This window comes from Pseudophryne corroboree, chromosome 3 (genome assembly GCF_028390025.1).
Source record: "Pseudophryne corroboree isolate aPseCor3 chromosome 3, aPseCor3.hap2, whole genome shotgun sequence".
Taxonomy (NCBI): domain Eukaryota; kingdom Metazoa; phylum Chordata; class Amphibia; order Anura; family Myobatrachidae; genus Pseudophryne; species Pseudophryne corroboree.
In genome coordinates, this window is record NC_086446.1 from 494,097,380 (window position 1) to 494,114,718 (window position 17,339).

Genomic DNA, 17,339 nt, shown 5'->3' on the forward strand with positions numbered 1-17,339 from the left:
AAGGTAGCGCACAGCACTGCAGCTGTGCGCCATTGCTCCCTGTGCACACCACATACTCTGGTCACTGATGGGTGCAGGGCGCTGGAGGGGGGGCGCCCTGGGCAGCAATTAGAGTACCTTAAAGTGGCTAATCACACATAATATAGCCTAAGAAGCTATATATGTGTAAAATACCCCTGCCACATTATTATTATAAAAGCGGGAGAAGTCAGCCGAAAAAGGGGCGGGGCTATCTCCCTCAGCACACTGTCGCCATTTCCTCTCACAGCTCCGCTGGAAGGACGCTCCCCAGGCTCTCCCCTGCAGTTTCCAGGCTCAATAGGGTAAAAAAGAGAGGGGGGGCACTAAATTTAGGCGCAAATACTATATATATAGCGGCTATAGGGTAAATCACTTGTGTAGAGTAACTCCCTGCATTATATAGCGCTGTGGTGTGTGCTGGCATACTCTCTCTCTGTCTCCCCAAAGGACTTTGTGGGGTCCTGTCCTCAGTCAGAGCATTCCCTGTGTGTGTGCGGTGTGTCGGTACGGCTGTGTCGACATGTTTGATGAGGAGGCTTATGTGGAGGCGGAGCAGGTGCCGATAAATGTGATGTCACCCCCTGCGGGGTCGACACCTGAGTGGATGGATATGTGGAAGGAATTACGCGACAGTGTCAACTCCTTACATAAAAGGTTTGACGACATAGCAGATGTGGGACAGCCGGCTTCTCAGCCCGTGCCTGCCCAGGCGTCTCAAAAGCCATCAGGGGCTCAAAAACGCCCACTACCTCAGATGGCTGACACAGATGTCGACACGGATACTGACTCCAGTGTCGACGACGATGAGACTAGTGTACATTCCAACAGAGCCACCCGTTACATGATTACATGATTACATTTCTGACATTAACCCAGGTACCACAAAAAAGGGTATTATGTTTGGGGAGAAAAAGCAACCAGTGGTTTTTCCCCCATCTGATGAGTTGAATGAAGTGTGTGAAGAAGCGTGGGCATCCCACCGATAAGAAATTAGTGATTTCTAAAAAGTTACTAATGGCGTACCCTTTCCCGCCAAAAGCAAGAGGCTATCCTGAAGTCTGTGTATACACACTCAGGTATTATACTGAGACCGGCTATTGCTTCAGCGGACCTCGTTTCCACAGCAACAGCTGGGAAGTCGACATTTTTACCCCATGTTCCCTCACAGCCAAAGAAAGCACCGTATTATCAGGTACAGTCCTTTCGGCCCCAGAAAGGCAAGCGGGTTAAAGGCGCGTCCTTTCTGCCCAGAGGCAGAGGTAGAGGGAAAAAGCTGCACCATACAGCCACTTCCCAAGAACAAAAGTCCTCTCCCGCTTCCTCTAAGTCCACCGCATGACGCTGGGGCTCCACAGGCGGAGCCAGGTGCGGTGGGGGCCCGTCTCCGGAACTTCAGCGAACCAGTGGGCTCGCTCACGGGTGGATCCCTGGATTCTTCAAGTGGTATCTCGGGGCTACAAGCTGGAATTCGAGACGTCTCCCCCTCGCCGTTTCCTCAAATCAGCCTTGCCAACAGCTCCCCCAGACAGGGAGGCAGTGCTGGAGGCGATTCACAAGCTGTATTCTCAGCAGGTGATAATCAAGGTACCCCTCCTTCGACAAGGACGGGGTTACTATTCCACAATGTTTGTGGTACCGAAACCAGACGGTTCTGTGAGACCCATTTTAAATTTGAAATCCTTGAACACTTATATAAGAAGGTTCAAGTTCAAAATGGAATCGCTCAGGGCGGTTATTGCAAGCCTGGACGAAGGGGATTACATGGTATCACTGGACATCAAGGATGCTTACCTGCATGTCCCCATTTACCCTCCTCACCAGGAGTACCTCAGATTTGTGGTACAGGACTGTCATTACCAATTCCAGACGTTGCCGTTTGGTCTGTCCATGGCACCGAGGGTATTTACCAAGGTAATGGCCGAAATGATGATACTCCTTCGGAAAAAGGGAGTTTTAATTATCCCGTACTTGGACGATCTCCTTATAAAGGCGAGGTCCAGGGAGCAGTTGTTGGTCGGCGTAGCACTATCTCGGGAAGTGCTACAACAGCACGGCTGGATTCTGAATATTCCAAAGTCGCAACTGGTTCCTACAACGCGCCTACTGTTCCTGGGGATGGTTCTGGACACAGACCAGAAAAAAGTGTTTCTCCCGGAGGAGAAAGCCAAGGAGTTGTCATCTCTAGTCAGAGACCTCCTGAAGCCAAAACAGGTGTCGGTGCATCACTGCACGCGAGTCCTGGGAAAGATGGTAGCTTCCTACGAAGCAATTCCATTTGGCAGGTTCCATGCAAGGATCTTTCAGTGGGATCTGTTGGACAAGTGGTCCGGATCGCATCTTCAGATGCATCGGCTGATAACCCTGTCTCCAAGGACCAGGGTGTCTCTGCTGTGGTGGCTGCAGAGTGCTCATCTTCTAGAGGGCCGCAGATTTGGCATACAGGACTGGGTCCTGGTGACCACGGATGCCAGCCTTCGAGGTTGGGGGGCAGTCACACAGGGAAGAAACTTCCAAGGACTATGGTCAAGCCAGGAGACTTCCCTACACATAAATATTCTGGAACTAAGGGCCATTTACAATGCCCTAAGGCAGGCAAGACCCCTGCTTCAAAACCAGCCGGTGCTGATCCAGTCAAACAACATCACGGCGGTAGCCCATGTAAACCGACAGGGCGGCACAAGAAGCAGGTTGGCGAGGGCAGAAGCCACAAGGATTCTCCGATGGGCGGAAAATCACGTGATAGCACTGTCAGCAGTGTTCATTCCGGGAGTGGACAACTGGGAAGCAGACTTCCTCAGCAGACACGACCTCCACCCGGGAGAGTGGGGACTTCATCCAGAAGTCTTCAAATTGATTGTAAACCGTTGGGAAAGGCCACAGGTGGACATGATGGCGTCCCGCCTCAACAAAAAACTAAAAAGATATTGCGCCAGGTCAAGGGACCCTCAGGCGATAGCTGTGGACGCTCTAGTGACACCGTGGGTGTACCGGTCGGTTTATGTGTTCCCTCCTCTGCCTCTCATACCCAAGGTACTGAAAATAATAAGAAGGAGAGGAGTAAGAACTATACTCGTGGTTCCGGATTGGCCAAGAAGAGCTTGGTACCCAGAACTTCAAGAAATGATCTCAGAGGACCCATGGCCTCTGCCGCTCAGACAGGACCTGCTGCAGCAGGGGCCCTGTCGGTTCCAAGACTTACCGCGGCTGCGTTTGACGGCATGGCGGTTGAACACCGGATCCTAAAAGAAAAGGGCATTCCGGAGGAAGTCATTCCTACACTGATTAAAGCTAGGAAAGATGTGACCGCAAAACATTATCACCGCATATGGCGGAAATATGTTGCTTGGTGTGAGGCCAGGAAGGCCCCAACGGAGGAATTTCAGCTAGGTCGATTTCTGCACTTCCTACAGTCAGGGGTGACTATGGGCCTAAAATTGGGTTCCATTAAGGTCCAGATTTCGACTCTGTCGATTTTCTTCCAAAAAGAACTGGCTTCACTGCCTGAAGTTCAGACTTTTGTAAAGGGTGTGCTGCATATTCAGCCCCCTTTTGTGCCCCCAGTGGCACCTTGGGATCTCAACATGGTGTTGGATTTCCTAAAGTCGCATTGGTTTGAGCCACTTAAAACCGTGGAGATAAAGTTCCTCACGTGGAAGGTGGTCATGCTGTTGGCCTTGGCGTCGGCCAGGCGTGTATCAGAATTGGCGGCTTTGTCATGTAAAAGCCCTTATCTGATTTTTCATATGGATACGGCGGAATTGAGGACTCGTTCCCAATTCCTTCCTAAGGTGGTATCAGCAGGGCCGGCGCTACCATTAGGCAGCTTTAGGCAGCTGCCTATGGGCGCTGGCCACTGGAGGGCGGCAGGCTCCAATTAAATATATTTTACAAAAAAAATATATATATTTTGATAAGTAAGCCCAGACCAGGGGCGGCCGCAGCGAGGGTCTAGCCTGCCACAGCCGTCAGTCACCTCACCGGCCCAGTGTATTGCTTTCCCTGCGGGCCTGCGGCTGCTCCATGTCTCTAACAGAAATAGACGGAGCCGCGCGTAATGAGAGAGCAGGTCAGGAGACGGGCGCCGCCCACACTGACAGCCTAACACGCATCCTGCTAGGCGCCGTCAGCACGAACGTCAGCGCTTGTGTGGCGCCCGTCTCCTGACCTGCTCTCTCATACGCGCGGCTCCGTCTATTTCTGTTAGAGACATGGAGCAGCCGCAGGGAAATCACACTGGCGTAGGTGAGGTGACTGACGGCTGTGGCAGGCTAGACCCTCGCCGCGGCCGCCCCTGGTCTGGGCTTACTTATCAAAATATATATTTTTTTGTGTAAAATATATTTAATTGGAGCATCTGAAAGACAAGAGAAGTCTCTCTATCCCCTCCCTCCCTGCCGCCCCGCGCCTCCCTATCCCCTCCCTGCCGCCCCGCGTCTCCCTATCCTCTCTCTCCCACCCAGCGTCTCACTATCCCCTAACTGCCACCCCGCGTCTCGCTATCCCCTCCCTCCCCGCCGCCCCGCGCCTCCCTATCCCCTCCCTGCCGCCCCGCGTCTCCCTATCCTCTCTCTCCCACCCAGCGTCTCACTATCCCCTAACTGCCGCCCCGCGTCTAGCTACCCCCTCCCTCCCTGCCGCCCCGCGCCTCCCTATCTCCTCCCTCCCACCCCGCATCTCCCTATCCCCTCCCTTCCACCCCGCGTCTCCCTATCCCCTCCCTCCCACCCCACGTCTCCCTATCCCCTCCCTCCCTGTCGCCCCGCGTCTCCCTATCCTCTCCCTCCCACCCGTGTCTCACTATCCCCTCACTGCCGCCCCGCGTCTCGCTATCCCCTCCCTCCCACCCCACGTCTCCCTATCCCCTCCCTCCCACCCCGCGTCTCACTATCCCCTCCCTTCCACCCCGCGTCTCCCTATCCCCTCCCTCCCACCCCACGTCTCCCTATCCCCTCCCTCCCTGCCGCCCCGCGTCTCCCTATCCTCTCCCTCCCACCCGCGTCTCACTATCCCCTCACTGCCGCCCCGCGTCTCGCTATCCCCTCCCTCCCACCCCACGTCTCCCTATCCCCTCCCTTCCACCCCGCGTCTCCCTATCCCCTCCCTCCCACCCCACGTCTCCCTATCCCCTCCCTCCCTGCCGCCCCGCGTCTCCCTATCCTCTCCCTCCCACCCGCGTCTCACTATCCCCTCACTGCCGCCCTGCGTCTCGCTATCCCCTCCCTCCCTGCCGCCCCGCGCCTCCCTATCTCCTCCCTCCCACCCCGCATCTCCCTATCCCCTCCCTTCCACCCCGCGTCTCCCTATCCCCTCCCTTCCACCCCGCGTCTCCCTATCCCCTCCCTCCCACCCCACGTCTCCCTATCCCCTCCCTCCCTGCCGCCCCGCGTCTCCCTATCCTCTCCCTCCCACCTGCGTCTCACTATCCCCTCACTGCCGCCCCGCGTCTCGCTATCCCATCCCTCCCTCCCACCCCACGTCTCCCTATCCCCTCCCTCCCACCCCACGTCTCCCTATCCCCTCCCTCCCTGCCGCCCCGCGTCTCCCTATCCTCTCCCTCCCACCCCGCGTCTCACTATCCCCTCACTGCCGCCCCGCGTCTCGCTATCCCCTCCCTCCCTCCCACCCCGCATCTCCCTATCTCCTCCCTCCCTCCCACCCCGCATCTCCCTATCTCCTCCCTCCCACCCCGCATCTCCCTATCCCCTCCCTTCCACCCCGCATCTCCCTATCCCCTCCCTCCCACCCCACGTCTCCCTATCCCCTCCCTCCCTGCCGCCCCGCGTCTCCCTATCCTCTCCCTCCCACCCGCGTCTCACTATCCCCTCACTGCCGCCCCGCGTCTCGCTATCCCCTCCCTCCCTGCCGCCCCGCGCCTCCCTATCTCCTCCCTTCCACCCCGCATCTCCCTATCCCCTCCCTTCCACCCCACGTCTCCCTATCCCCTCACTCCCTGCCGCCCCGCGTCTCCCTATCCTCTCCCTCCCACCCGCGTCTCACTGTCCCCTCACTGCCGCCCCACGTCTCGCTATCCCCTCCCTCCCTCCCTGCCGCCCCGCGCCTCCCTATCTCCTCCCTCCCACCCCGCATCTCCCTATCCCCTTCCTTCCACCCCGCGTCTCCCTATCCCCTCCCTCCCACCCCACGTCTCCCTATCCCCTCCCTCCCTGCCGCCCTGCGTCTCCCTATCCCCTCCCTCCCACTCCACGTCTCCCTATCCCCTCCCTCCCTGCCGCCCCACACCTCCCGATGTTGGAGTTGCCTACAGCAGCGGCAGCTCCGGAGACAACAGGCAGCGCTGTTACCTCTATTTCCGTGCCCTCAGCATCTCCGGCAGCATCTGCTTCCTCCGGGACTGAGGAACCAGGACCACTAAGGCGAGGGGTGGGGGGAGTTGTGCTTGGTGGCAAGTGTCTGGGCAGCTCACCCCCAGATCACTTGGACTGCAGCTCCCCGCCTTGTGATCTGGGGGTGAGCTGCAGTCCAAGTGATCTGGGGGTGAGCTGCAGTCCAAGTGATCTGGGCAAGATCACTTGGACTGCAGCACACCCCCAGATCACTTGGACGCAGGGACAGGGAAAAATAAATAAAATAAATGTAAAAAAAGTATATATTTATATCACAGCTGCCCGCCTCCCACCGCTGACCAGCGCTCACTTCTGCACGCTGCACCGCCATTGAAAGCTGACCACCGCAGACCACAACTGGCGGTGGTCAGAGGGACATCAACGCCGCAGCGAAGAAGGACAGCTTAGTACCGCCGCATCCCCCGCAGACCATGGGCTCATACGCCACCAACAACCACAGTCCCTTCCGCACCTCCGCTGCACATATCAGGTAATGTTACCCTATGTCCCTGCTGTCACGCTCTCAGTCCCTGCTGTGACTCTTTCAGTCCCTGCTGTCACTCTCTCAGTCCTTGCTGTCACTCTCTCTCCCTGTCCCTGAATTGTGGGTCATACCGTTTGCTATAATGTGAATTTCGTCTCATACCATATGGTAAAATCAGAATTTTGGCTCATACAGTATGCTGTAATGTGAATTTCGGGTCATACCGTGTGCTATAATGTGAATTTCGGCTCATACAGTGTGGTAAAATCTGAAATTTTGGGTCATAGCGTGTTCTGTAACGTGAATTTCGGCTCATACCGTGTGCTGTAATGTGAATTTCGGCTCATACTGTGTAGTAAAATATGAATTTTGGCTCATACTGTGTGCTGTAATGTGAATTTCGGCTCATACCGTGTGCTGTAATGTGAATTTCGGCTCATACCGTGTGCTATAATGTGAATTTCGGCTCATACCGTGTGCTGTAATGTGAATTTCGGCTCATACCGTGTGCTGTAATGTGAATTTCGGCTCATACTGTGTGGTAAAATATGAATTTCGGATCATACGGTGGGCTGTAATGTGAATTTCGGCTCATACGGTGTGCTGTAATATGAATTTCGGCTCATACGGTGTGCTGTAATGTGAATTTCGGCTCATACTGTGTGGTAAAATATGAATTTTGGCTCATACCATGTGCTGTAGTGTGAATTTCGGCTCATTCCGTGTGCTGTAATGTGAATTTCTAGATAGTATAAGAATTTCTAGATAGTATAAGGGGTCCTAATACACTGAAGGACACGCCCCCATTTGAGTGGCCACACCCCCTCTTCCGGAGGCGCGTGCATAATTGCAACCTTCACTTTTCCATACCCCCACTTCAAAATGTCTACTTCGACCACTGTATATGTATGTGTGTGTATATATATATATATATATATATATATATATATATATAGTATTCATTCTAGCACCCTGCACCTTTCAAAATCCATGCAGTTCCCCTTTCCTGCCTGGGGTGTCACTCTCTGCTCTGGTGTTTCTCAGCACACACAGGTCTGTATCACAGCACTGAGTAACAGATCAGAGTGTGCGGAGAAGCACCACAGCAGAGAGCGACACCCCAGGCAGGAAAGAGGAACTGCACAGTATTTGAAAGGTGCAGGGTGCTAGAATGAACACTATATATATATATATAGCCAATGACCTCACCGCACGTCACTGCCACAAAGTTCTAGTTACAACCCTGATGCCTATCTATAATACTGTATAAAACTACAGACTGCGGTATTATACTATATATGGATGTGGGGCTGGATGCTTTTTAACTTGTGTGCTTTTAATATAATATTTGTCAGGTTTTCTTTTGCTGTTACTTGGCTGCTTCAGGAGGATCAACATACTGTTAACACAGCCTCTAGATAACGTGATCACTCCACTGTCCAAGCAACAGGGGAAGGGGAGGGTCGGGAGGACGGGGGGGGGGGGGGGGGGGGGGGGTGTGTAGGCAGAAATTTTGCCTAGGGTGCCGAGAAACCTTGCACCGGCCCTGGGTATCAGCTTTTCATGTGAACCAACCTATTGTGGTGCCTGCGGCTACTCGGGACTTGGAGGATTCCAAGTTGCTGGACGTAGTCAGGGCCCTGAAAATATATGTTTCCAGGACGGCTAGAGTCAGAAAAACTGACTCGCTATTTATCCTGTATGCACCCAACAAGCTGGGTGCTCCTGCTTCAAAGCAGACTATTGCTCGCTGGATCTGTAGCACGATTCAACTTGCACATTCGGCGGCTGGACTGCCGCATCCTAAATCTGTAAAAGCCCATTCCACGAGGAAGGTGGGCTCTTCTTGGGCGGCTGCCCGAGGGGTCTCGGCTTTACAACTTTGCCGAGCTGCTACTTGGTCGGGTTCAAACACGTTTGCAAAATTCTACAAGTTTGATACCCTGGCTGAGGAGGACCTTGAGTTTGCTCATTCGGTGCTGCAGAGTCATCCGCACTCTCCCGCCCGTTTGGGAGCTTTGGTATAATCCCCATGGTCCTTACGGAGTTCCCAGCATCCACTAGGACGTCAGAGAAAATAAGAATTTACTCACCGGTAATTCTATTTCTCGTAGTCCGTAGTGGATGCTGGGCGCCCATCCCAAGTGCGGATTGTCTGCAATACTTGTATATAGTTATTGCCTAACTAAAGGGTTATTGTTTGGAGCCATCTATTCGAGAGGCTCAGTTGTTGTTCATACTGTTCACTGGGTATAGTATCACGAGTTGTACGGTGTGATTGGTGTGGCTGGTATGAGTCTTACCCGGGATTCCAAATCCTTTCCTTATTGTGTCAGCTCTTCCGGGCACAGTTTCCCTAACTGAGGTCTGGAGGAGGGGCATAGAGGGAGGAGCCAGTGCACACCAGGTAGTCCTAATTCTTTCTTAGAGTGCCCAGTCTCCTTCGGAGCCCGCTATTCCCCATGGTCCTTACGGAGTTACCAGCATCCACTACGGACTACGAGAAATAGAATTACCGGTGAGTAAATTCTTATTTTTCCTCACTGGAAAACTTTTATGTCACGAACAATCATGTATCACCATGCATTCATGTTAGGATTTCATATAATCAGATGCTTACTTCGATTATGCTGTACTTTCATTTTTTGATTGAAGTGATTACAGGGACTGAAACTGAATATTTGTGTATAAATTTTGTTCTTTTTGCATATCGACCATCAAGATTGAATACTTATATGGACTACCTTCTACGAACTCTGACCCATAGGGTAACGAATAGAGGACTTTTTTGTGTACGAGCGCTACAATAGGGTCTCATCCTAAATTGTTTGTCGTATATTGCCAGGTGTGTGTGGTGACACATCAAGGGTAGGATCCTTTGTTGGCAGCTATCAGAGTGCGCAGGGAGATAACTTAATTCTCTATTAATAAATGTTTGTTTTATTTTTTATCTTGCATCTCACACACAGACACACCAGTTTTAACCACATAAAGCAGCTAAACCTATCTAAAGAAATCGGTGCAATGCGAAAAGTGCTGTTTGGGCACCCATGCAACTGACTTTTTGCACATTTCTGCTTGCCACCTCAGAGGCTGCGAACAGAAATTCCATTACTGGCAGCTGTTCACGCCCGAACATAGCAACAATTGAATTGCACTGTCAGGCGCCCTGCACTGACAGGCACTGGTGTAAACAACTGAATTCCCCCCTGTGTTAGCATTTAAAGTGCCCAAACTCCAGGATGAGCCTCAAAGTACAAGTGTCCCCCAATGGATTTAGATAAAAATATTTAAGGTAAATACAAAAATCTATTTTTTTTATGAATGTACTTATGCAGTACCCTGCAATTTTTAGGGGTTCACTTTACATCCTTCCAACATATTGAGACTTTCTAATATCTTCTAGGATTCAAAGAGATTTGAAGGCATTGATACAGACTTCAAAGAGTTGGCAAATGATGCTAATGGGACTCCAAATGTTGTGGAAGCTACCAATAAGCCAGGACTATATGATAAACTGGAAGATATTCAGGGACGGTAAGTTCTACTGTGTATTAATACAGTATATCCATTTCACCTGGTTTAAGTTCCCACATAGTTAAAACTAATCAGAGTGGGGGTTGGGGGGGGGGGGGGGTTAACACATACTTGCCTACCTGACCCTCTCCATGAGGGAGAAAATGCTCTGTTCCTGGACTTTCCTGGTAATGTATGATTGCGATCACCTGTGGTGAAACACCTTTCTTATCAATTAACTAGCTCACCACAGGTGATGGCAATCATACATTACCAGGAAAGTCCAGGTACAGAGCATTTTCTCCCTCATGGAGAGGGTCAGGTAGGCAAGTATGGGTTAACACTATTCATAATATCTATACAGTACCTAATAACTGGTAATATAATGTATGTGAGTATAAATACCTTCCTACTATGCACCTTACAAAACAATACAAACCCCTGACCAGGACATTCTAAACTGATATTTTGTTTCAAAACTCTGAAATTACAAATTAGTTTATAATGTTACAGATATTCTATTTTCATACGTATTGCATTATTATTCAATCCCTATGTTGCAGAAATTGTAAATAGTACAAAAATAAGAGTACAAAAGAAATGTCCCAGTGGACACTGCTGGTTCAGTTATCAGGAAGTGGAAGCTACTGTACATCAGTCCGCCCAGGAACTACTGAGAAAATGCTTCTCAGGATTCTCTACACTGAGGATACTTACGGATAAGAGATAAGCCACAGAGACTGAAGTAAAAGTGCACCAGTAAACTATATTGAGAGTTCTCAATAAGACTGGCCTATATGTGAAGGAGGCACAAATTAAGCCACTATTTAAAATGAATGGCACTTCTGGAATTTGCCAATAAGTCTAAAAGTGACATGTTATGTAGTTATGATGTGGGCAAAGGTACTGTTATCACATGAGTTCAAATTTACACCAAGCTTGCAGTGACATGTGGTGGTGCTATCATTTTGGTGTGGGCTGCTCTTCATCAGCAGAATCTGGTAAAAAAACAATAATAATGATGGACTTGATATTTTATTTTAGGTTATCATTATGTGAAAAAGCGTTGGCTGAATACCTAGACACCAAACGTCTGGCGTTTCCCAGATTTTACTTCATATCATCAGCTGATCTGTTGGATATCCTGTCCAATGGGACTGATCCACAACTTGTGAGTTTAAATTTTTATTTATTTATTTTATTGTAAACTTTTGTTTTGCACCTTTCTTCTGTAACCAGTGAAGGCAGCCATTTTATGGGCTGACCTAGTGTGTATGACAGTGCGTCCCATCTATTCAGCCGGAACCAGTGTCATCAGTGAACGCGTGGCACAGTTTCATGACAATTGGTTATCTGGTAAAATAGCTGCTGCCATTAAACATTTAATAATTATTTATAAGATATGAAACTAGACACCTATTTCAGTTACTTAGGACAGTTGTAAGTTGTGTCTGATATATGAATATGAATACTGTCGCTGGATCTTTTGTGCCATCTGCTTTTTTTCAGTAATTGTCTTAGTAGTTTTCTGAGAATAGTTAACATGTTATCTTGCACAAGTAATTGCATGCATGTTCCAGTAATTCCGTATACCACTCTACAGGTTATGCGGCACCTGTCCAAATTATTTGACAATATGGCAAAGATGAAATTCAAAGATGCAGAGTCTAAGACCAGTCTTGGCATGTACAGCAAAGAAGATGAATATGTGATATTCAATAAGCCCTGTGACTGCAGCGGGCAGGTGAGTTTGGACAAAAGCCTGGAGTATAAACACTTTATTCTGGGAATGCAGCAGAGCATCCATCCTGACTTAAACAGGTGATACATCTTACGTATAATTTGGCAGAATGTGGTGGACACATTATTCATGTTAGGCAGTATAAAAAATGTACTGCAAATTAAACTGCCACATGTACATTCTTATTCTAGGAACTCCGGCCAAAAGGACAGTGCCAAGCACAGTCTTTTTCATTGACAGGATGCAGAACCTTTCTCAAAGCCTATTCAGTAAATGGCATAACAGGACATTCCTCTCCCTAGATAGAAACAGCACAGAGTATAATACTGATGTAAAGACTTTCTCCAAGTAAAATGCAGTAGACTATACAAGCATCTGGTATTTATAGTGTGTCCTTTTAGGTTGAAACCTGGCTTAACCGTGTACTGGACACTATGAGGGACACTGTTAGACATGAAATGACTGAAGCTGTCACAGCATATGAGGAGAAGCCCAGAGAGCAATGGCTGTTTGATTACCCTGCCCAGGTATGTGTTCTGGCTGTACGACTGGTGTCGAGCATGGGACACTGTCCCAATTCTATATTAATCTTTTCTCTACATATTTTCAAAAAGGGGAGGAAACCTAGGAGGCAAATTGCAATATTTGCCTTAAGATATTTGGGGGATTTGGCAGCGGGAGGGCATACCTGCCCACAAAGTCATCCAAGGATCGGATGTGAAACTCATGTGATTGGTTTACATCAGCTTGGGGTTTTCTACTCTTTTCCCATCATGTCTTCTCTTTTTCAAATAATGAATAATGCAATAATGGGGCAGATGTATTAACCTGGAGAAGGCATAAGGAAGTGATAAACCAGTGATATGTGCAAGGTGATAAAGGCACCAGCCAATCAGCTCTAATATGTAAATTAACAGCTAGAATTTGATTGGCTGGTGTGTTTATCACCTTGCACATATCACTGGTTTTTCACTTCCTTATGTCTTCTCCAGGTTAATACATCTGCCCCAATGTGTCTAACCAGCGGGAAGCAGTTAGTTTCCCAGCTGTAGGGATCCCGGCAGTCGGAATCCCAGCGGTCGGAATACTGAGCAACCATTACCAGGCTCCGATGTGATCCTTATATGCTACACATTGTCAGAGAAGGCACATTAGGGTGCAGAGACGGGATATGAAGGTAAAAACAGGGGGTTGTGCAGACTAGAGATATAGATGACAGTGCAGGGAGCCCCCAGAAATATGGGTATCACCAGGGCCGGTGCAAGGTTTCTCGGCACCCTAGGCAAAATTTCTGCCTACACCCCCCCCCCCACCCCCCCGGCCTCCCGACCCTCCCCTTCCCCTGTTGCTTGGACAGTGGAGTGATCACGTTATCTAGAGGCTGTGTTAACAGTATGTTGATCCTCCTGAAGCAGCCAAGTAACAGCAAAAGAAAACCTGACAAATATTATATTAAAAGCACACAAGTTAAAAAGCATCCAGCCCCACATCCATATATAGTATAATACCGCAGTCTGTAGTTTTATACAGTATTATAGATAGGCATCAGGGTTGTAACTAGAACTTTGTGGCAGTGACGTGCGGTGAGGTCATTGGCTATATATATATATATATAGTGTTCATTCTAGCACCCTGCACCTTTCAAATACTGTGCAGTTCCTCTTTCCTGCCTGGGGTGTCGCTCTCTGCTGTGGTGCTTCTCCGCACACTCTGATCTGTTACTCAGTGCTGTGATACAGACCTGTGTGTGCTGAGAAACACCAGAGCAGAGAGTGACACCCCAAGCAGGAAAGGGGAACTGCATGGATTTTGAAAGGTGCAGGGTGCTAGAATGAATACTATATATATATATATATATATATATATACACACACATACATATACAGTGGTCGAAGTAGACATTTTGAAGTGGGGGTATGGAAAAGTGAAGGTTGCAATTATGCACGCGCCTCCGGAAGAGGGGGTGTGGCCACTCAAATGGGGGCGTGTCCTTCAGTGTATTAGGACCCCTTATACTATCTAGAAATTCTTATACTATCTAGAAATTCACATTACAGCACACGGAATGAGCCGAAATTCACACTACAGCACATGGTATGAGCCAAAATTCATATTTTACCACACAGTATGAGCCGAAATTCACATTACAGCACACCGTATGAGCCGAAATTCATATTACAGCACACCGTATGAGCCGAAATTCACATTACAGCCCACCGTATGATCCGAAATTCATATTTTACCACACAGTATGAGCCGAAATTCACATTACAGCACACGGTATGAGCCGAAATTCACATTACAGCACACGGTATGAGCCGAAATTCACATTATAGCACACGGTATGAGCCGAAATTCACATTACAGCACACGGTATGAGCCGAAATTCACATTACAGCACACAGTATGAGCCAAAATTCATATTTTACTACACAGTATGAGCCGAAATTCACATTACAGCACACGGTATGAGCCGAAATTCACGTTACAGAACACGCTATGACCCAAAATTTCAGATTTTACCACACTGTATGAGCCGAAATTCACATTATAGCACACGGTATGACCCGAAATTCACATTACAGCATACTGTATGAGCCAAAATTCTGATTTTACCATATGGTATGAGACGAAATTCACATTATAGCAAACGGTATGACCCACAATTCAGGGACAGGGAGAGAGAGTGACAGCAAGGACTGAGAGAGTGACAGCAGGGACTGAAAGAGTCACAGCAGGGACTGAGAGCGTGACAGCAGGGACATAGGGTAACATTACCTGATATGTGCAGCGGAGGTGCGGAAGGGACTGTGGTTGTTGGTGGCGTATGAGCCCATGGTCTGCGGGGGATGCGGCGGTACTAAGCTGTCCTTCTTCGCTGCGGCGTTGATGTCCCTCTGACCACCGCCAGTTGTGGTCTGCGGTGGTCAGCTTTCAATGGCGGTGCAGCGTGCAGAAGTGAGCGCTGGTCAGCGGTGGGAGGCGGGCAGCTGTGATATAAATATATACTTTTTTTACATTTATTTTATTTATTTTTCCCTGTCCCTGCGTCCAAGTGATCTGGGGGTGTGCTGCAGTCCAAGTGATCTTGCCCAGATCACTTGGACTGCAGCTCACCCCCAGATCACTTGGACTGCAGCTCACCCCCAGATCACAAGGCGGGGAGCTGCAGTCCAAGTGATCTGGGGGTGAGCTGCCCAGACACTTGCCACCAAGCACAACTCCCCCCACCCCTCGCCTTAGTGGTCCTGGTTCCTCAGTCCCGGAGGAAGCAGATGCTGCCGGAGATGCTGAGGGCACGGAAATAGAGGTAACAGCGCTGCCTGTTGTCTCCGGAGCAGCCGCTGCTGTAGGCAGCTCCAACATCGGGAGGTGCGGGGCGGCAGGGAGGGAGGGGATAGGGAGACGTGGAGTGGGAGGGAGGGGATAGGGAGACGCAGGGCGGCAGGGAGGGAGGGGATAGGGAGACGTGGGGTGGGAGGGAGGGGATAGGGAGACGCGGGGTGGAAGGAAGGGGATAGGGAGATGCGGGGTGGGAGGGAGGAGATAGGGAGGCGCGGGGCGGCAGGGAGGGAGGGAGGGGATAGCGAGACGTGGGGCGGCAGTGAGGGGACAGTGAGACGCGGGTGGGAGGGAGAGGATAGGGAGACGCGGGGCGGCAGGGAGTGAGGGGATAGGGAGACGTGGGGTGGAAGGGAGGGGATAGGGAGATGCGGGGTGGAAGGGAGGAGATAGGGAGGCGCGGGGCGGCAGGGAGGGAGGGGATAGCGAGACGCGGGGCGGCAGTGAGGGGATAGTGAGACGCGGGTGGGAGGGAGAGGATAGGGAGACGCGGGGCGGCAGGGAGGGAGGGGATAGGGAGACGTGGGGTGGGAGGGAGGGGATAGGGAGATGCGGGGTGGAAGGGAGGGGATAGGGAGATGCGGGGTGGGAGGGAGGAGATAGGGAGATGCGGGGTGGGAGGGAGGGAGGAGATAGGGAGATGCGGGGTGGGAGGGAGGGAGGGGATAGCGAGACGCGGGGCGGCAGTGAGGGGATAGTGAGACGCGGGGTGGGAGGGAGAGGATAGGGAGACGCGGGGCGGCAGGGAGGGAGGGGATAGGGAGACGTGGGGTGGGAGGGAGGGGATAGGGAGACGTGGGGTGGGAGGGAGGGATGGGATAGCGAGACGCGGGGCGGCAGTGAGGGGATAGTGAGACGCAGGTGGGAGGGAGAGGATAGGGAGACGCGGGGCGGCAGGGAGGGAGGGGATAGGGAGACGTGGGGTGGGAGGGAGGGGATAGGGAGACGCGGGGTGGAAGGGAGGGGATAGGGAGACGCGGGGTGGAAGGGAGGGGATAGGGAGATGCGGGGTGGGAGGGAGGAGATAGGGAGGCGCGGGGCGGCAGGGAGGGAGGGGATAGCGAGACGCAGGGCGGCAGTGAGGGGATAGTGAGACGCGGGTGGGAGGGAGAGGATAGGGAGACGCGGGGCGGCAGGGAGGGAGGGGATAGGGAGACGTGGGGTGGGAGGGAGGGGATAGGGAGACGCGGGGTGGAAGGGAGGGGATAGGGAGACGTGGGGTGGGAGGGAGGGGATAGCGAGACGCGGGGCGGCAGTGAGGGGATAGTGAGACGCGGGTGGGAGGGAGAGGATAGGGAGACGCGGGGCGGCAGGGAGGGAGGGGATAGGGAGACGTGGGGTGGAAGGGAGGGGATAGGGAGATGCGGGGTGGGAGGGAGGAGATAGGGAGGCGCGGGGCGGCAGGGAGGGAGGGGATAGCTAGACGCGGGGCGGCAGTTAGGGGATAGTGAGACGCTGGGTGGGAGAGAGAGGATAGGGAGACGCGGGGCGGCAGGGAGGGGATAGGGAGGCGCGGGGCGGGGAGGGAGGGGATAGCGAGACGCGGGGTGGCAGTTAGGGGATAGTGAGATGCTGGGTGGGAGAGAGAGGATAGGGAGACGCGGGGCGGCAGGGAGGGGATAGGGAGGCGCGGGGCGGCGGGGAGGGAGGGGATAGAGAGACTTCTCTTGTCTTTCAGATGCTCCAATTAAATATATTTTACACAAAAAAATATATATTTTGATAAGTAAGCCCAGACCAGGGGCGGCCGCGGCGAGGGTCTAGCCTGCCACAGCCGTCAGTCACCTCACCTACGCCAGTGTGATTTCCCTGCGGCTGCTCCATGTCTCTAACAGAAATAGACGGAGCCGCGCGTATGAGAGAGCAGGTCAGGAGACGGGCGCCACACAAG

At 51.6% G+C, this 17,339-nt stretch overlaps 1 protein-coding gene across 5 annotated transcripts in view; it reads left to right on the forward strand.

The window, feature by feature from the left end:
• DNAH9 (dynein axonemal heavy chain 9) overlaps positions 1–17,339 on the forward strand; it is a 1,014,643-nt gene that overhangs the window by 416,925 nt on the left and 580,379 nt on the right. For all 5 annotated transcript variants that reach the window (XM_063960955.1, XM_063960958.1, XM_063960957.1 and 2 more), the window contains exons 22-25: positions 10,256–10,386; positions 11,410–11,536; positions 11,969–12,109; positions 12,508–12,633. In XM_063960955.1, the coding sequence (XP_063817025.1) occupies positions 10,256–10,386; positions 11,410–11,536; positions 11,969–12,109; positions 12,508–12,633 (525 nt within the window). The remainder of the gene's footprint in view (positions 1–10,255; positions 10,387–11,409; positions 11,537–11,968; positions 12,110–12,507; positions 12,634–17,339) is intronic.